At 35.6% G+C, this 20,231-nt stretch overlaps 2 protein-coding genes across 4 annotated transcripts in view; one reads left to right on the forward strand and one right to left on the reverse strand.

Moving 5' to 3' along the window:
* The window catches only part of LOC148942729 (protein LTV1 homolog), a 52,091-nt gene extending 48,320 nt beyond the window's left edge, over positions 1–3,771 (reverse strand). Inside the window, exon 1 of the mRNA XM_089102687.1 lies at positions 3,716–3,771. Within this exon, the coding sequence (XP_088958813.1) occupies positions 3,716–3,718 (3 nt within the window). The 5' untranslated portion in view covers positions 3,719–3,771. The remainder of the gene's footprint in view (positions 1–3,715) is intronic.
* The window catches only part of LTV1 (LTV1 ribosome biogenesis factor), a 151,245-nt gene that overhangs the window by 96,545 nt on the left and 34,469 nt on the right, over positions 1–20,231 (forward strand). The window lies entirely within an intron of this gene.

Here is a 20,231-nt window from a genome sequence, read left to right on the forward strand (position 1 = left end):
CAACAAATTGTTTTCAGCCTTGCAACTTTGCTCAATCCTGATTTATAGAGTTTTAAAGATATGCAAATACATTTCCTAAATTTTGAAAATTAACATTGATATGGCTTAAAATACTACTCAAATAACAGGAATTGAATTTTCAAAACTAAAGCCAGAGAAAAATAATCTTGTAACTGGAAATTAAGGTAAAATGTTGTTTTGTCAAAATTTCAATAGACCTGTCATATAGGCAAATTTCCGGATCCTCTAGAGGGAGAAGGAGAGGAGATAAGTAATTCAAAATACCTTCCCAGGACATATTTTAGCCTGTAGACCCATCCCTGAAAGTTTCATTTTCCTAACCTCACCCCTTTCCAAGATAGGTAAAAGTAACTAAACTAGAATTTTACCGAACTTTAGAGGACAATTTATGTCATGGGAAGATGTTTTTAAATCCCCCTTCCCCCCAAACTCAAAATTTTCCAAAATTTTACTTTAGAAACTTTTTCAAATATTTCTAAAGTGCTAAGACATAGAGTGTTACAAACATCAGAATCAACTTTAGAGGACAAATTATATTTATGGGAAGATGTTTTTGAAATCCCCCTTCCCCCCAAACTCAAAATTTTCCAAAATTTTACTTTAGAATCTTTTTTAAATATTTCTTAAGCACTAAGACATAGAGCGCTACAAACATCATAATCGACTTTAGAGGACAATTTATGTTAGGGGAAGATGTTTTGAAATCCCCCTTCCCACCAAACTCAAAATTTTCCAAAATTTTACTTTAGAAGCTTTTTTAAATATTTCTAAAGCGCTAAGACATAGAGTGCTACAAACATCATAATCAACTTTAGAGGACAATTTATGTCATGCAAAGATGTTTTTGTAATCCCCCTTCCCCCCAAACTCAAAATTTTCCAAAATTCTACTTTAGAAGCTTTTTAAATATTTCTAAAGCACTAATAGATAGATCGCTACAAATATCAGAATAGACTTCAGAGGACAAATTATATTATGGGAAGATGTTTTTGAAATCCCCCTTCCCCCCAAACTCAAAATTTTCCAAAATTATACTTTAGAAGCTTTTTAAATATTTATAAAGCACTAATAGATAGAGCACTACAAATATCAGAATTGACTTCAGAGGACACGTTATATCACGGGACGAGGTTTTTAAAATCCCCCTTCCCCCCAAACTCAAAAATTTCCAAAATTTTACTTTAGAAGCTTTTTTAAATATTTCTAAAGCACTAATAGATAGAGCGCTAAAAGCTTCAGAATCGACTACAGAGGACACGTTATTTCACGGGAAGTGGGTTTTAAAATCCCTCTTCCCCCCAAACTCGAAAATTTCCAAAATTTTACTTTAGAAGATTTTTTAAATATTTCTAAAGCACTAAGAGATAGAGCGCTACAAAAATCAAACTTGAATACAGATGACACGTTATATTATGGGAAGATGTTTTGAAAATCCCCTGTCCCCACAACCCCAAAAACGTCATAAATTCTAATTAATAAGCTTTTAAATATTTCCAAAGAGATAAGAGATAGCATACTAATAATTTCGTGCATAACGTCAGATAAAGAATTATACAATTTGTCGTAGTTTTTGAAATCCCCCTTCCCCCCAAACTCAAAAATTTCTAAAATTCTACATTAGAAGCTTTGAACATATATCCCGGGCTTATGGACAGAGAGTGTTACATACATTAGAATCGACGTCATAGGACATATTATATCCTTGGGGGGAAGGGGGATTTCAAAAACATCTTCCCATGACATAAATTATCCTCTAAAGTTGATTCTGGTATTTGTAGCGCTCTATCTATTAGTGCTTTAGAAATATTTAAAAAGCTTCTAAAGTAGAATTTTGGAAAATTTTCAGTTTGGGGGGAAGGAGGATTTCAAAAACATCTTCCCATGACATAATTCGTCCTTTAAAAACGATTCGGTTATTTTTACTTGTCTATCTCTTGTCAAATTCTTTCCCTAATTAATAAAGTTGAAATGTCTATCAACATGTTTTGCACCTGGATGCTACCCTTAAGGGTAAAATTTATCATAAGCAAAGTTGTGACATCACAAACGGGTTTCATAAGCAGGTCAGCTATATAGTAAATAAGTTTAAAGGGATGAATGTTAAAGGAAAATAGGATTTTGGAATATATTTTAATGAACAAGGTTAAAAGCTGAAGTTGTGTAAGGCAAGCAGTGATTTATAATTATGATAGTAATTTAGGATGATATGTGAGCTAAAACAACTAGTAATGTGCAGTAATTTACTATTATATAGAGGGGGAGGAGTGGAGGTAGGTACTTCAAAGTACCTTCCCGGGACATACCTTAGCATGTAGATCCATCCCTGAAAGTTTCATTTTCCTAACCCAATGCCTTTCCAAGATAGCCAAAAGTAACTAAAGTAGAATTTTACCCTCAATCTATTTGTGCTTTATAAATATTTAAAAAGCTTCTAAAGTAGAATTTTGAAAAATTTTGAGTTTGGGGGGAAGGGGGATTTCAAAAACATCTTCCCATGACATAATTTTTCCTTTAAAAACGATTCGGTTATTTTTACTTGTCTATCTCTTGTCAAATTCTTTCCCTAATTAATCTATCAACACAGAGTGTTTGGCACCTGGATGCTACCCTTAAGGGTAAAATTTATGATAAGCAAAGTTTTGACATCACAAACGGGTTTCATAAGCAGGTCAGCTATAGCCTATAGTAAATAAGTTTAAAGGGATGAATGTTAAAGGAAAATAGGATTTTGGAATATATTTTAATGAACAAGGTTAAAAGCTGAAGTTGTGTAAGGTAAGCAGTGATTTATAATTATGATAGTAATATAGGCTGAAATGTGAGCTAAAACAACGGTTAAGTTCTACCAAATCCTATTATTGAGTTAGGAAGAAAGTGAATACACCATTTGATGCCTTTTTTTATGCTGATTACAAATATAATAACATTTCTATCGGAAATGAATTTCAGCCCCCCCCCCTATATATACCTAACCCTGAATTGGCATATATAGAGGGGGGGGCTGAACTTCATTTCCAATAGAAATGATTATTATATTTGTAATCAGCATAAAAAAAAGGCATCAAATGGTGTATTCACTTTAGTCCTAACTCAATAATATGATTTAGTAGAACTTAACCAAAACAACTAGTAGTGTGCAGTAATTTACCATTATATAGAGGGTGGGAGGAGTGGAGGTAGGTACTTCAAAGTACCTTCCCGGGACATACCTTAGCATGTAGATCCATCCCTGAAAGTTTCATTTTCCTAACCCAACCCCTTCCAAGATAGCCAAAAGTAACTAAAGTAGAATTTTACCAGATAGAGCGCCACAAACATCAGAATCGACTTTAGCGGAAAATTTATGTCACGGGAAGATCTTTTTGAAATCCCCCCTTCCCCCAAACTCAAAAATTTCCAAATTTCTAATTCATAAGCTTTTTTAAATATTTGTAAATCGCTCAGACATAGAGTGCTACAAATATCAGAATCAATTTTTAGATTCCCATAGGTATATATCAAGCAGGCAAATTTCTAAGACTAAGAAATCAGAAGAGGGTTTAAAAAATGTTTTTGGCCCTGGATTCTTAACTGAAAGTTTCATTTTCCTAAACTAACCCCTTTCAAAGATAGCCAAAATTAATTTATCTAGAATTTTACTTGTTACGTGACTGATATAACATCTAGTTACTGAAGTAGCAGAAATAGGTCTTACCATTTTTAAGATGGGTAGATGTCTCAATAAAAAAGTTCAAAATTGCTGCCTTTTTGTACTACGGAGAGTGTTGCCAAATATGTTTCTCAATTTCTGTCGCCAGGGAATCCGGGAGGGGGGTTGTGGGTGCAAGTTAAAGGAGTCGGGGGATGCAATACATGTTGATGTATGTTGCTCTTTGGAATACTATTAAAGACCAATTTTTTTCATTGCCATTTATCGTGTACTGAATTTCTGCTACTTTCTTAAACCATGCCTTCTGCCATTTGTTTCTCAGATAGTATTAAGCTCTTTTAAGCCAAAAATTTCAATTTTTGGATACATGGATAGAAACTTTATTTATATTACAGTTTTGGATAATTGTTTTCCCAGGTTTCACAAAAAAGTTCAGTCAGTTTTAAATTGCTACTTACTTTGACAAATAACAAGCTATATTCTAACTTCACTTGATAAAAGTTCTGGACAGAATGTAACCTGACAATAATAATAGCAGTTTGGTTTTGACTTGCTAAAGGAACAAAAGCGGGGTGTAAACAAACCGAAAGAAAAAATAAAAAGCATAATTACTGAATACAAAATAAAACACTTGTCAAATGAAAGATGTAGACAAACTACGGTGAGCTGAAAGAGCATTCACTGTTTGAGGGCCCAGAAAGCTTTAACTTTATATCTGAAAGCCCGAATCTGTGAATATTACGCGTCAATACTTTAGTTATGATCAGTGTTGGGTCAAGTACTCCAAAAAAGTATTTAAGTAAAAGTACCAAGTACTCACCCAAAATTGTGATTAATTATCATTACTAAGTGCTCGAAGTAAACTGCACTAAAGTACTTAGTATTTAAGTACGGAAGCACATGACTAGACGGATTTTTTTTTTTTTTTGCATGGTAAAGAATATGGTTAGGTTGTCAGGAGAGAAACTGACATTAGTTGTCCCATTCCCAATGGGAATGGGACAATTCTAGTTCCACCAGGGCCGTATTCAGGGGGTGGGGGCTAACTGGTTTGACCCCCCCCCCCCCAATATATATATATATATATATATATATATATATATATATATATATATATATATATATATATATATATATATATATATATATATATATATATAATCCCCCTGAATCTGTCATCTGCCATGTCTTCCGTTTTTCGTCTTTAAAAAATTGTTCTTTTGTAGCATGTCCACCCTCAATCGTATCAGGCATTTGTAAATTACAAGGAGGAAACAGAACAACAGTTTTCTGAAAGTAAAAGACTACTAATGGATGATGAAGGAAATGAAGAAAGGAGATGGTAGAGGGTGCACTGCAAGACTCGTGTTCTCTTCCAAGTACAAGTAGCTCTGAAAAGCTGCCAAATCATAAAACAGCCAAAACCCCAAGTGGATATTTTTTTGAGAAGAGACTGGTGAAACTGAGTAAAAGCCAAGTTGATGATTTGATAGTCAACTATGTAGTTGAGTGTACTTGCTCTTTCAGCACATTTGAGTAACGTGCTATCAGAAAACTGGTTCAAGAATTGGTCCCATATGCAACCGTAGTGACACGAAAAGCACTATATTCATATGTTTAATCGAACTATAAAGCAATAAAAGATCCTTTACTGAACTATTTCGTGAAACTGACTATCTTTGCACAACTACTGTCATTTGGAGCACAGATCACAAAAGCTACATAGGTGTTACAGCCCATTTGCTTCACTCTGGTTATGTAAGGAAGCCGGCTGCAATTGCGTGCAGACATTTAATTGGAACCCATGATTTTTCTGCTTGTGCTTCCCATCTAAACTCAATCAATGAAGACTAGCTTATACCAGACAAAAATATTCAAAACAGTCACGGATAATTGCACCAATTTTGTTAAAGCTTTCAGGGAGTATATGAAGTGCAAGTTTTTAGTGTTTTGGTAGATTTTGATGATGGGTTTGACTATGATGAAGACACTGTTGCTATAGAATCTGTTGGTCATATTCTCGACAACAGCATAGATGATATTGACAGTGAAAATTTTTATCTCCCAGAGCATTTGAGATGCTCATATATATATATATATATATATATATATATATATATATATATATATATATATATATATATATATATATATATATATATATATATATATATATATATATATATATATATATATATATATATATATATATATATATATATATATATATATATATATATATATATATATATATATATATATATATATATATATATATATATATATATATATATATATATATATATATATATATATATATATATATATATATATATATATATATATATATATATATATATGTGTGTGTGTGTGTGTGTGTGTGTGTGTGTGTGTGTGTGTGTGTGTGTGTGTGTGTGTGTGTGTGTGTGTGTGTGTGTGTGTGTGTGTGTGTGTGTGTGTATGTATGAGTATGTATGTATATATATATAGAGAGAGAGAGAGAGAGAGAGAGAGAGAGAGAGAGAGAGAGAGAGAGAGAAATAGCTAAACAACATTTCAGATTAAACAGAGACCATACCTGAGGCCTGGGAGTCAATACACAGAGTAGAAAACCGCTCACCATGAAAAAAAAACACTCAGGAGACACTAACTCGTCAGAAGAAAAGGCGAAAAAATATAAAGAACATAGTACTAGTCTTTTTTATTCTTAACTAAATGGTCCTTAAGAATCCTTTTAAAAGTCCCAAACGAGTGGCATCTCTGAACTGAAGAAGCTAGGGAATCCCAGACCTGTTGACAAACAATGGTGGGATTGAAATCTGACCGTAAAGTCGGGGTAGGGGGAATGCAGATATCATATGAAGAGCGAAGGCTATATGGAGCTGAATAAGAAATAAACACAGGAGTTTTTGAAGAAATTTTGGAAGATACCCATGAAGCTGATGAAAGACAAAAGAAGCACAAGAAAAAATGTTAAAAAGACTGTAGCTTTAAGAGTGGTTTTGGTGAGGAACAGTTGGTGTCCATAACCATACGCCACGCTTTATTATGCATGAAAGAAAGTGAAAGAGACCAAAGTATGGAGGGAAAGTTAGACATCCATACAATAGGGCAATACGACACATATGCCTGGACAAGGGAGAAAAGAAAAAGCTTCAAAATAGATCCAGGAAATATATGTCGGAGTTTTCGAATGATACCCAAACTCCATGAGACCTAAACCTTAGTCATGGCTATATGGTTTCTAAGCGAAAGGTTCTCATTAAGCAGGATACCAGGAAACCGGATTACCCAATTCTTTGGTCTACACAAGGAGTCTTGAGACGCCTGAAGGTGTGCAAGCTGAAAGACAGCTATATCGATTCGTGAAAAAATAAGAAAATGTGACTTGCCAACATTCAAGGCCAAGTAATTCGCATCAAACCATGAAATTATTCTCTCGAATATTGCCACAAGGTTAGACCTGATATCACATTCCATCTTCCCAGGGGTCATCAGCAAAAAAACGAGAAAGTTTTCATTAGAAGTATTATTGAACTACGATAGAACATCAGGATAAAACAGCTTGCAGCATGCTAGAGGCCTGGTGTTTTTGACTGCCGAAATCAGATCATTAACATAAATAAGAAATAAAACAGGGTCAAGAACAGATCCCTGAGGGACATCATAGTCTACTTACAGAAGAGCTCCGGAAAAGTGGATCAACTGAAATAAGCCAACCAGAAATATATGATTCGAACCAAGAGAAAACATTTGATCTTATACCAATATGTGATAGTTTCAAAGAAGAATGTGATGAGTCATAGAATCGAACGCTTTACGAACATCCAAAAATAAAGTTGCCGGGATAAGACCAGAATCTATTGCAGAATGAATGAAATTCAAGAGAGCTCTGCAAGCATGCTCTGTAGAGTTATTCGCGAGGAATCCAAACTGGAAAATCTGCAAGAATTCTTTTGCATCCAGAAAACTAAGAAGCCTGGATAGCATAGCCTTCTAAACTTTTTTTTTCAGAAAACAAATAGGAGAGCAATTGGTCTATAAATAGTGGGATCACTCCAAGAACCACCACGCCTGCAGGCAGGAGTAGCTTGCCAATTACTGCAGCCTGTCCCAAGCCAGGATGAAGCGGGAGGGCTGGGCTGTGGGCCTGCAACCCACACCCGTAAGAAAACTATCTGCAACAGAAACATCAAATAAACAAAGCCTCGGATCTAATATCGACTCAACGACGACGATTGCTTGTCCCCGGACAAGATTTCTGACTGTGAAAAATATTCTTAAGTTTGGGCTTTGGAATGTCCGTACAATGGCCCATGCATCAAGAACTGAACAGGTATTCAATGAAATGATTGGATATAATCTAGACTTACTTGCTTTATCCAAAGTGAGCTGGACTGGTGCAGGATCAAATCAACTACCAAATGGTTAAAAAATTATTTTTAATGGAACGGATTCACAAAGAGAAGGAGTTGCTCTCATCATGACAAAAGAAGCCAAAAAGACCATGATCAAATAGTCCCCAATCTTAGCCAGAATCCTCACTGCTTGATTTACTGGATTGCTTGCCAAGCTTTCTGTGGTAGTTTGCTATGAAGCAATGAAGCAAATGAAGAGATAAAAGACCAATTTATTGTAGAAACTTACAAGCGGTAGCAAACGATATACCTATGCATGACAAAACATAATTTATTGGAGACTTTAATGCAAAGATTGGCAACGACCGGGATTATTGCCCCCAAGTACTAAGTAACCATGGGCTTGTAGACCGAAATGAGAATGATGAATTGCTCGTTGATTTTGTAGCAGCCAATGGTTTAATTGTTGGTGATATCTTATTTGGTCATCTTGTGATCCACAAATATTCTTAGACCGCTATCTATAACGGTAAAAAAAGCGCAAGAAATGACCACCGTTGTCAACTTGAAAGGAAGGTAAAAATTGCTGAAGAAGCTGCCAAAAGAGGGGACTCAAGAGCCCTTTATAGGATAACAAATGAAATAGCTGGAAAGAAACGCTCCCAAGATGGCCATGTTAGAGATCCTACCGGTGCTTTACAGACAGGGCCAGAGGTTATAAATGAAACATGGGTGTCATACTTTGAGAAAATTCTGAATAGACCTCCACCAGAAAATCCCCGAATATCCTGACGATACCACTTTTTTCCCTGAATATCAGTGATGAGCCGCCAAGTGTGATGAAGATAAGTGCTGCAGCAAGGAATCACTAAACGGAAAATCGCCAGGTGAAGACCGAATAACGGCAGTCATGATTAAGGCATCAATCCAAAGACAAATTTCACACTGGGTCAAGTTCTTTACCAAAATCTGGGAGAATAGAGAGGTGCCAGATGAAGGGAAGAAAAGCTAACTGGTCAGACTTTTCAAAAAGGGCGATACTACTGTTCCTTGAAACTTGCAAGGAATCAGCTTACTATCAGTGCCCGGGAAAGTGCTTTGTCATGTTATTTTGGAAAGGATACAGACAAACCTAGATAAAAAGCTAAGAGATGAACAATATGGGTTCCGTGCAGGATGTTCATTGGCGGATCTTATTTTCACTTTACGAATGCTCACAGAGGAAAGTCAAGAGTGGCGTCCCAAAATATACATGGCTCTCATCGACTTTGAAAAATCTTTCGATTCGGTCAACCGCAAAACTTTGTGGCCAATTCTGAACTATTACGGCTTTCCGGATAGAATAATTCAGATAATTATGTCATTGTACGAAGGGAAGGGTAAGGATCGGTACTCAGAATCCAGTGACAACTGATATTTATTATAAAAGGAAATAAAAGGAAAATATTCTAACTCTAATTATTTTGAATACTTCTAAACCTCTTCTAGGTCTGTTGTCTAATATTCTATGGGTTCGCTTGTTAAATCCATGAATGTTTACCGAAGAAAAGGATTTAGTTAATTCTAGGCTATCGAATGCTCCTAATTGAAATAACTATACTTGAATAATCAGACAGACTTGGGTACCAGTGTCATTAAAATTCTGTGCATCAAATTATTGTTCCTAGGAATAACCTTTTTATCAGAACTCACTGGTTGCATAAATTAAACCAAGTTTCAGGTTCTTTGGACGGAAGAGATTGGAAATCTTAATCTAGCAATTTAATTCCTCTTTCCTCCCGAACCCTTCTGTAAAATATCGGAACTGCCTCTATATAATATTAGCACGGGTTGAGAAATGCTAAGGTGGCTAAAAAGAGGAATGGATCCCTCTTTCGTATAACGTCAGAGAATTCGCTAGGGGAGGAATATTTTATTGTCCTCTATTTCCAGTCTTCTTATATGTATATATAAGTTTTTAATAAACTCTATGTAAGTTCCAAGGGTCACTAAGCTGGAAGGAGGAGGCAAAAGGCTCTTTAATTTATTCTTTAAGGTCAAGGACTTTATATTGTACTTAAACCTTAGGTTATTCCCACGTTCAAGTTTCTAAGACGAACTAATTTTATTTCTATTCCAATCCTTAGAAAATGCTGTATTTCACCTAGGGCCCCCAAGTCTTTCTAATCCAATATATCCCAAATCACCAAATTATAATAAAAAGTCGTGCTTTGACTTCAGCACTAGTTTTTATGTCTCCTATATACGTGTTAAATTTATCACTTAGCCTGGTTTATCCAGGTGATAGAAATTTTTCAGAAGTTTACTTCTCATCTCAATTTTATCTTCAAAGGGGAATTCAGAAAGACAGTGGTAGCCTATCTTAATTGCAAAGAAAACAGTTAATCGTTGTTAGTTCCAAAAAAAGACTACCCCATTTCGGTCTCAGAACCATAATTTTAAGCTTTGTCTTATTTTGTCATTCTTGTCTCCCATTGGCCAGAGACCAGTTTTGATGCAATCCCTCTTTTTGTACCAAGACTAATAATAATTCTTTGTTCAAAAATGTCGGTTTCCGGTTTCACTATATTCAAACAACCCTGTTTTGTTATATATATTATCATGTGATATTGTCACGTAATATTTTAGCAGTTGAACTCTGATTTTGAAACGGACTTGTTTATTTGCATTTTATGGACCTTGTTGAATCACGCGTACTATGATTCAAGTCTGATTTCACAATTTTAGGTTTGTTTTTCTTACACAAAGATCAAAATAATGCTTCGTTATTTTTACCATTACCCAAAAGTCATAATAAAGCTTTGCTATTTTTACAATTTAGTCAGGTTATGATGGATTTCTCACAACCTCCCGCACTTAAATTCTTAGTACAGCTATTATTTTCTTAAAGGAAACCATAACTTTGCTAAGAATCAATTTAATTCAATTTCTTCTTGTTCCACAGCTACGTGAAAGCCTTGAGAGTTTTGTTTCCTATAATCTACCCATAGTTTTTTTAATTTTTTTAATATTATTCCTCTAGAAACTAGTCCTACTAAAGAGATAATTAGATTAAAAATACTGTAAGTAAATGTCCAATAAATTGCTATTTTATTTCCTCTGTTCCCCTTTAGGCTAGTTATAGATATGTTTGAAGGTACCATTTCTTTTGTAATGTGTCCCCTATACATCCCGTTTATTTTTAACATTTCTGCAGTTAGAGAACATTCTTCTGGCAATTCTACTATTGAGATGCCCTTTATATACGTGAATTTACTGTTATATACGTGAATTTACTGTTTTTCTCTGTTTTGCATTCAAAATGTATTCTTATTTCTTCTTTGAAAGGAGATGTGATTGTATATTTTGCCCTTCCAATTCTTTGGATTAAGATTTTCCTTTATAATTTTGGTTGCACACACTTTGTTAATTAATGCACTATTTTCCATGTAGTTTGCTAAACTGCAGGAATTCATTTGGGTTTTTCTAATAAGAAATTGGTGGTTGCATAATAGTGGCACACGCTTTAAGTTACATTATTTTCTATATTGTAATCTTCTAAGAAATATCTAGTTTGATCTTTACTCAACCCAAAAATTTAAACTCGTTTTCAATTCGTATTCGAAAGAAATACGAAGTGCTTGACATTGGGAATGGAATGCTGAACATTTCGTACATTCTGAACTCATCTTGTTTATTTAGTATAGAGAAATCACAAATAACTAACAATTTCAATTGTTGTGTCGCCACATTGCAGCTAGTCGATTTATAAAGTCCCAGTAAGCCGTAGCGTCTATAATTAACCGATATTCTATAGCCTATTGGTAGTGAATTTTCAATTTCGAAAATTTTTCTAAGCATATCTTCAGGATTCGTAACAATAAATGGGAAACTTTTATTTTCTGCTTAAAGAATAGATAGGATTACTGTTTCTATTTTCTTTACTAACCTTTTTATTTGGATTGAACTTTTTTTCACTTCCTTGTTTATCTGTAATTTTAGAAAATTTATCTCATTAATCTGTTTCTTTCCATTCTTAATTCCCTGTCGAGGTCACTCAGTCCCTGATGATATAGATCGGTCTGAAATATGTATTAACTTTTCATTTTTTGCTGTCAATAATCTACTTCATGAAGAATTTTTTCTACATCTCCTTCCGTTGCTAGTCCTGCTACCCACCCTATTGTTTGCCCCAAAAGTGGTAATAGACTCCGTTTGTTTCGTTTTGTGCTGCTTGAAACTTTCGGGCCCTTTTAATTCATCAATACATATTTGTCGGCTGACAAATACCTCTTGTATGAGATTAGACACCCATTCATCTTCACAACAGAACCCCTCCCAATTATCCATGCTAGTGACTCCTTTCATAGTCCTAGTCTTATCCGTGCTAGTGACTCCTTTCATAGTCCTAGTATTATCCGTGCTAGTGACTTTTCTTTCATAGTCCTAGTCTTGTCCATGCTAGTGACTCCTCTTTCATAGTCCTAGTCTTATCCATGCTAGTGACTCCTCTTTCATAGTCCTAGTCTTATCCATGGTAGTGACTCCTCTTTCATAGTCCTAGTCTTATCCATGGTAGTAACTCCTCTTTCATAGTCCTAGTCTTATCCATGCTAGTGACTCCTCTTTCATAGTCCTAGTCTTATCCATGCTATTGACTCCTCTTTCATAGTCCTAGTCTTATCCATGGTAGTGACTCCTCTTTGATAGTACTAGTCTCTTCCGTGCTAGTGACTCCTTTCATAGTCCTAGTCTTGTCCGTAGCGGCTCGTTTTTCATGTAAAAAGGCTTCTTTTAGAAGTTTCTCGAAATGGTCTAAATCTTTTATTTTAGGAATGTCAAAGCTCGTTGCGAATCTTTGTATTGCTCCCCGTGTGTAACAAATAGCTTGATTAATCATAGCAGTGTCATTTTTTCCTAAACTCCTATGTATTTGTTTAAGGGTCGTAATCCACGAATGGATTTCATTTGGATATTTCAGTAACGAGATGGGAGGTGCTTGCTCCACAAATAGGTTTTGAAGCCTACTTGTGACTGTGACATCTCTATATTGCCCTTCTAACACGTTTATTCTAGACTGTACTTGTTGTAATGCAAGTTCTAAATCTTTGGTTTTGTTTTTATTTGAACTCATGATGGTACTATCTTTATAAACTCTTAATGTGGGAAACTTTTTGACCCCATATATTGTTTTAAATCGCTAAAATGGGTCAATTTATAAATTATGTGAGACTTTTCTCAGTACTTCGATTTAAATTTACCCTCAAGTTTAGTATTATAATTACACACACTTAGAAATGATTAACCTATGGCCCTATTTGAGTAAATTGTAGACGATTCGGATACTAGAACTTGTAGCAAAGAGAAAGAAGAAGAGAGGAAAGAAAGAATCTCAGGAAGGTAAAAGGCTGTCGGAACTTCTCTTTATGGTCAAAAATTTTCTTTAATGAACACTTTTTCAAACTTTTCTGTCTCTGATAGGTTTTGAAAAACTGAGCACACAGTTTCTTGGGAAGAAGAGAGAACTAAATTTTACCAAATTTTATAATTTTTATTAGTTCTCCCCCTCAAACGAAAGTTGCACCGAACTTGAGTACCGCTGTCACCAGTTGTATGGTTGCCCCTTTCTTAATCAGGGCTAAAATCTGGTAGCGTGTTATAACTTAGGTTTGCGTAAGGATCGGTACTCAGAACACAGTGACAACTGATATTTATTATAAAAGGAAATAAAAGGGAAATATTCTAACTCTAATTATTTTGAATACTTCTAAACCTCTTCTAGGTCTGCTGTCTAATATTCTATGGGTCCGCTTGTTCAATCCATGAATGTTTACCGAAGAAAATGGATTTAGTTAATTCAAGGCTATCGAATGCTCCTAATTGAAATAACTACACTTGAATAATCAGACAGACTTGGGTACCAGTGTCATTAAAATTCTTTGCATCAAATTATTGTTCCTAGGAATAACCTTTTTATCAGATCGCACTGGTTGTATAATTTAAACCAAGTTTTAGGTTTATATCCTGAAAAGGAAGTTAATGTTCTTTGGAACTTTGATAAACTACAACTTTCTAGATAAAATTTGATCTTTGGACGGAAGAGATTGGAAATCTTAATCTTGCAACTAAATTCCTCTTTCCTCCCGAACCCCTCTGTAAAACGTCAGGACTGCCTCTATAAGATATTAGCACGGGTTGAGAAATGCAAAGGTGGCTAAAAAGAGGAATGGATCCCTCTTTCGTATAACGTCAGAGAATTCGCTAGGGGAGGAATATTGTATTGTCCTCTAGTTCCAATCTTCTTATATGTATATATAAGTTTTTAATAAACGCTAGGTAGGTTCCAAAGGGTCACTAAGCTGGAAGGGGGAGGCAAAAGGCTCTATAATTTATTCTTTAAGGTCAAGGAGTTTGTATTGTACTTAAATCTTAGGTTATTCCCACGTTCAAGTTTCTAAGACGAACTAATTTTATTTATATTCCAATCCTTAGAAAATGCTTTATTTCATCTAGGGCCCCCAAGTCTTTCTAATCAAATATATCCCAAATCACGAAATTATAATAAAATGTCGTGCTTTGATTTCAGAATTAGTGTTTATGTCTCCTATATACGTATTAAATTTATTACTTAGCCTGGTTTATCCAGGTGAGAGAAATCTTTCAGAAGTTTACTTCTTATCTCAATTTTATCTTAAAAGGGGAATTCAGACAGACAGTGGTAGCCTATCTTAATAACAAAGAAAACACTTACTCGCTGTTAGTTCCAAAAAAGACTACCCCATTTCGGTCCCAGAACCATTATTTTAAGCTTTGTCTTATTTTGTCATTCTTGTCTCCCATTGGCCAGAGACCAGTTTTGATGCAATCCCTCTTATTGTACCAAGGCTAATAATAATTCTTTGTTCAAAAATGTTGGCTTCCGCTTTCCTATATTCAAAAAATCCTGTTTTGTTGTATATCTTATCATTTGATATTGTCACGTAATATTTTAGCCATTGAACTCTGATTTTGAAACGGACTGGTTTATTTCCATTTTATGGACCTTTTTGAATCAAGGGTACTATTATTCAAGTCTGATTTCAAAATTTGAGGTCTGTTTTTCTTACATAAAGATCAAAATAGTGCTTTGTTATTTTTACCATTACCCAAAAGTCATAATAAAGCTTTGCTAATTTTACAATTTAGTCAGGTTATGATGGCTTTCTCACATATGCTTCTGAGACTTGGCACTTAAACATTCAACAAGAGAAGATGATTCTTTCTTTTGAGAGCTATTGCCTCCGGAGGACTCTGAATACACATTGGTCAGAAAGGGTCTCAAACGATACTTTTCGAAGAATCACCAATCAACCACTAATAACCACCTCCATCAAATCCCATAGATAGAGGTATCTCGGACATGTTTTAAGAATGGAAAACCATCAAATCCCGAAGTCTACACTTGAGTGGCAGTCAGTTGAAGGCCGAAAGAGAGGTAGACCTCGAAAGGCATTGAGGCGAACCTACAACAGTAACCTATGCCGCCTGAATGCCTTTCTCTAACCAGATAGGGAAAATATCTACGTAGCGGCTCATCTCAGACCCGATTGCCGAATGTTCACTGATACTCTAGGCACCCCTGGCGGCACAGGAGGATCTAAGGTCTAAGATAATAACCTTTGCTTGCTTGAGAGGTTATGGGAAAATTCCTATCTCGAAAGACATATTGAAAACTTAGCCAATGGCGACAGAATAGCTGGCAGAATGGCACGGATAACCCTTGTAGGAATTCTGTCAGGCCCTGAAGACGATGATTCTTTAAGGGTACTCATGATACGAGCTATATTAAATTCAGAAACAGAGTTCAAGACCATTGACTTTAAACATGAGGTTCCAAGATAGATTCTGAAGTCACTACGGGAAGTTGTGGCTTGTACAGGAAGCAGTCGTCTTCCCTATATTAGCAAAATAAAGAGGTAAGCTCAAGCTGAACATCTTCTTCTCCTGGAACAGATTTACCATCGACTATCAGCGTAGTTGGAACTGAAGGCAGAAGGGGAGCAGGTCTAAGAACCGAGTTCTTAGACCTACTATATTCTTAGACCTGTATATATAATCAGTGACTCGTTGCATATTGTCTGCAACATCTTTCAGAAAAGTGTCAAGCCAAAAAAAAAAAAAAAAAAAATAGACTATAACCTACACTGATCATATATAGATGTTGAAAGAACTTTTTTTTAATCGATTAGAATGATCTAACCTCTTACCTATTAATTGAATATATAACTACCTTGCTTACAAACAATTCGGCAGTTCGATATCCTTACTACTAATAATCACACTACTACTACTAACAACTCACCGCAGCACCAAGCCGCCAGAAGCCACACAGCTTTGCACGCGCCACCTCCATCCCAACCTATCCAAAGCCTCCCTCTTTACACCCTCCTAGGAAGTTCTATCTCTCTTGAATATTTCCTTACGACATCCTCTTACCTTAAGCATAAACTACCTCTTGTCCGTTTAACCCTACCAGCCTTCATCCGCAGAACGTGCCCCAGCCATCACAACCTTTCTCTCATTACAGCCTGCAAGGAGGCCTTATTTTTGTGTAACTTTGGTGACTCAATTTCAGTAAAAGTTGGAATTGCCTTTGCTCTTATAGATCAGAACTAAATCGACTATTTTAAATTAGTTTTAATTTGAAATAACTTTGCTTTGTGTAACTAGTCGTAAATCTTGTAGTGATATTTCTTTGTTTAAGTATCGAACGACATTTGAACCCATAATAAATAGTTGAAGACCCAATTGAGACCAGTTTGTATAAAACAGAGTGGAATGTAGTATTGTTACGATATTTCAAGCTTTGAGAATCAAGGACCTAGATAAACTGGAAAAAAATTCTTTTTAACAGAAAGTTGGGGATTTGCTAAAAGGACGGGGAAAGGTCGCTAAGCGAATCAAAATAAAGTACCGAATTGAATAAAATACGGATCAGAGACAAATCGGGGTAATCTTGCCTCGGAACTGAATAAGTGACGTTCTCTTTAACTAGGATAAAAGGCTACCACTAGCCTGTCTAAATTTCCTTTGAATATAATACTTAGATAAAGTAGTGAACTTCTGGAACATTTCTGTTGCTTGGTCTAACCCAAAGGATCCTATTTGAATTAAGTTAACAATTACATCTTTTGAGCCACTTTGGCCCAAACTTTAGTTAGAACGGTAATTTCCCTTTGAGAGTTGCCAATTGATTTATAAAAGATTTAAGCCTTAATGATAGTTCAGGTAACCCTGAGATTCTTTGTGATTAATTAAGAGATACGTGATTTAATTAAAATTGATAAGATGTGAAGAAAACCCACGTAAATAACTTAAGATTCTTGATAGATTTTCATTCTATTTTGGGGATTGGTTTCATAGTCCCGTCTGTATATTTCACTTAGTTAAGGCTCGATCAGTCTAAATAAAAGACATCATTACTAAAGTTTAAATAATCTAAAATTAATTTCTTCCCAGAAACTTAAACTTTGTGAAATAAGCTTCGAATAACCGAAGGTTTAGGAGGAGAGAAAACGCTAAAACCAGTAGTAAACAATAGGAGAGCTTTGTGGCCCCCCTTTTCCAGCCTAGTGTCTCTTAGAACTCAAGCTTAGTATTTATTAACGTTATAAATACTTACGTTCCAACGTTATACGGCAGATCGAACCAAGAGAGGAGAACCCTATATTTTATTCGTCCACTACCGATCTAATCCTTTTCCGGCCATAGATATAAAATATGGACTTGATGTTATGCAGATAGACCAAGGAGAGGGGGGGGGTAACATCGGACAGAGAGTCAAGGGAGCTTCAATCCAAACCTTTCCTAAGGAAGTTTAAGATTTATCAGAGATCCAAGGAACACTAATTCCTTCTACAAGTAATAATTCTAGGATACCTTGTTTTGGAGTTACTTAAAAAGTTGTAACGAATTTATTTGATTATTCCAAACTTTGCCCACTTTTCAAACCCCTTTGATTATTCTCTTAAAGTACCTTAACGAATCAATAAAACTCGTAACTTGGGTGCTTTCATTTCGAACCAATTTAACAGAGTTTACCTAATTTGATAATTTAGACCTAAAATAGACCCAAGCCACAACTAAATTAGCCAAGTGCAATTTATTCACTTAGAATTTCTGTAGCTCCAAAACTAAGAAAATCCCCTTGTTTTCGGTAACTCACATGTGGACAATAGAAGAACAACACATACCCACACAATAAAAGAACATTAAAATTTGAAGAGAATCATTGGAAGGATTTTTATTAAAATTACAACGTTTTCTCCTTTTTTATTTAATTTAATAACTAATTTTAGTTGTCACCGGATTTTTGTACCGATTTCAAACTAAATCACCTCAGTTTCTCACGCTACCAATTAACTGATAATTACTTTAAGAACTCTGGGAGGAAAGATTTATAAATATAATTTAAAACGTTCAGAAGGAACGCCTAGAGGCATAGGTTTACCCAGAGCCTGCTTAGAGCAAGAATCAGCCTGAGTTTCCAGTCCTAAAAGTAGGGCAATCTTACAAGCCCTAGAAAGTGGGATTGAACCACAATTTTCGTACAGCCTATTGTATAAATTACGGTCAGTAAGTCAGGTACCCAAAACAATTTGTAGGCAATTTCTCTCGAAAACATCCAGCAAATCTTCCTCCGTTTTTCGGAATGCCCATGCTCCAGAAACATATTTGTCCACTGCCATCATTCTAAATTTCAAAATTTTAATCTTGGTTCGCTGACTTATCTTCCTATTCTTTCAAACTTTTTTCAACTGTTAAAAACACCCTGAGCCTAGGCTATTCTACTTTTAACATCTTCACGGCACCCACCTTCTTTACTTATAATACTATCAAAGTGAGCGCAGCTGTCCACTTGATCGATCCTTTCGATACCCAGGGTCACTTTTTCATTTTCACTTATTTCCTAGTCGTAGCGACTAAGTCTTCTTAACATTAATTTCCAAACCTATTCTACCATCCTGAAGTCGTAATACCTCTAAAAGTTCATTTATTTTGCTCAAACATAAATGTTTGAGCAAATCCTGTCATCCAGGATGCATAAATTATCAGCATTATCTAAGTGCAGGAAAGCTTATTCTTCCCAATTTGATTCCGTGTTTCTCCCATTGCCTTTCCTGTGCTCCTAAAGACAAAATCCATCAAGATGGTCCATAGAAATGGGGATGAACCCAATCCTGCTTAACTCCTGATTTATTACGAAATCAACAACTAACCTCATGTCCAACCTTCACCAGAGCAGTGTTATTCCCATACATAGCACTAATCACTATAATTTTTTAGGCTGGTATCAGAGGCAACGCTATAGCGTTGCCTATAGTAAAGGCCATGCGGCTCTAATGTTTTATTTTTTTTTTACCCACAGGAACATATGGAAGGGGTCGTCGCATTAACTTCGGAGGGGGCTCATTCGATTGCATATCAAGAGTTCTAGTGCCCTTTATAAGAGACAAAAATGATATGAGGGTAACTAGCCCCCCCCCCCCCCCAAAGCCTTTTTTTCCAAAATACATCCGATAAAAATATTGAGATAGCCATTTTGTTGAAAATAGTTCAAAGATCATATAACAAAACTCAGCTGTCGACACAATCCCCCATGCCCGGGGGGCAAGCCTTGTAAGTTATGGCCTGGGGGCAAATATGGTTCTTATAGAAGGGATGCTTGTATAAACCTCAGAGAGGGCTCATTTGATTGGAAATTAAAAGTTCTAGTTCACTTTTTAAGAGTCAAAGAGATCAAAGGGCAATTACCCTTCCCCCCCCCCCCCCCCCACACACACACACGCCCTCTTCTCCCTAAATGTATCAGATAACAATTTTGAGATAGACATTTTTGTTAAAAATAGTTCAAAGGTCAGATAACAAAACTCTGATGACGACACAACTGCCAAGGGCCCTGGGGCAGGCGTTGTAAGTTATGCCCAGGGGACATAAAAGCTTCTTATGGAAGGGATTCTCGTATAAACTTCAGAGAGGGCTCATTTGATTGTAAATTGAAAGTTATATTTCACTTTTTAAGAGTCAGAATCGATCAAAGGGCAGCTAGCGCCAACCCCCCACCCACGCCCTTGTTTCCCCCAAATACATCAGATAAAAATTTTGAGGAATCTATTTTGTTAAAAATAGTTCAAAGATCATATAACAAAAACTCCGGGGGGTCGATACAACCACCCAGGGCCCGG

Source organism: Artemia sp. Qi Xiang Cuo, chromosome 16 (assembly GCF_049724085.1).
Source record: "Artemia sp. Qi Xiang Cuo chromosome 16, ASM4972408v1, whole genome shotgun sequence".
Lineage (NCBI taxonomy): Eukaryota > Metazoa > Arthropoda > Branchiopoda > Anostraca > Artemiidae > Artemia > Artemia sp. Qi Xiang Cuo.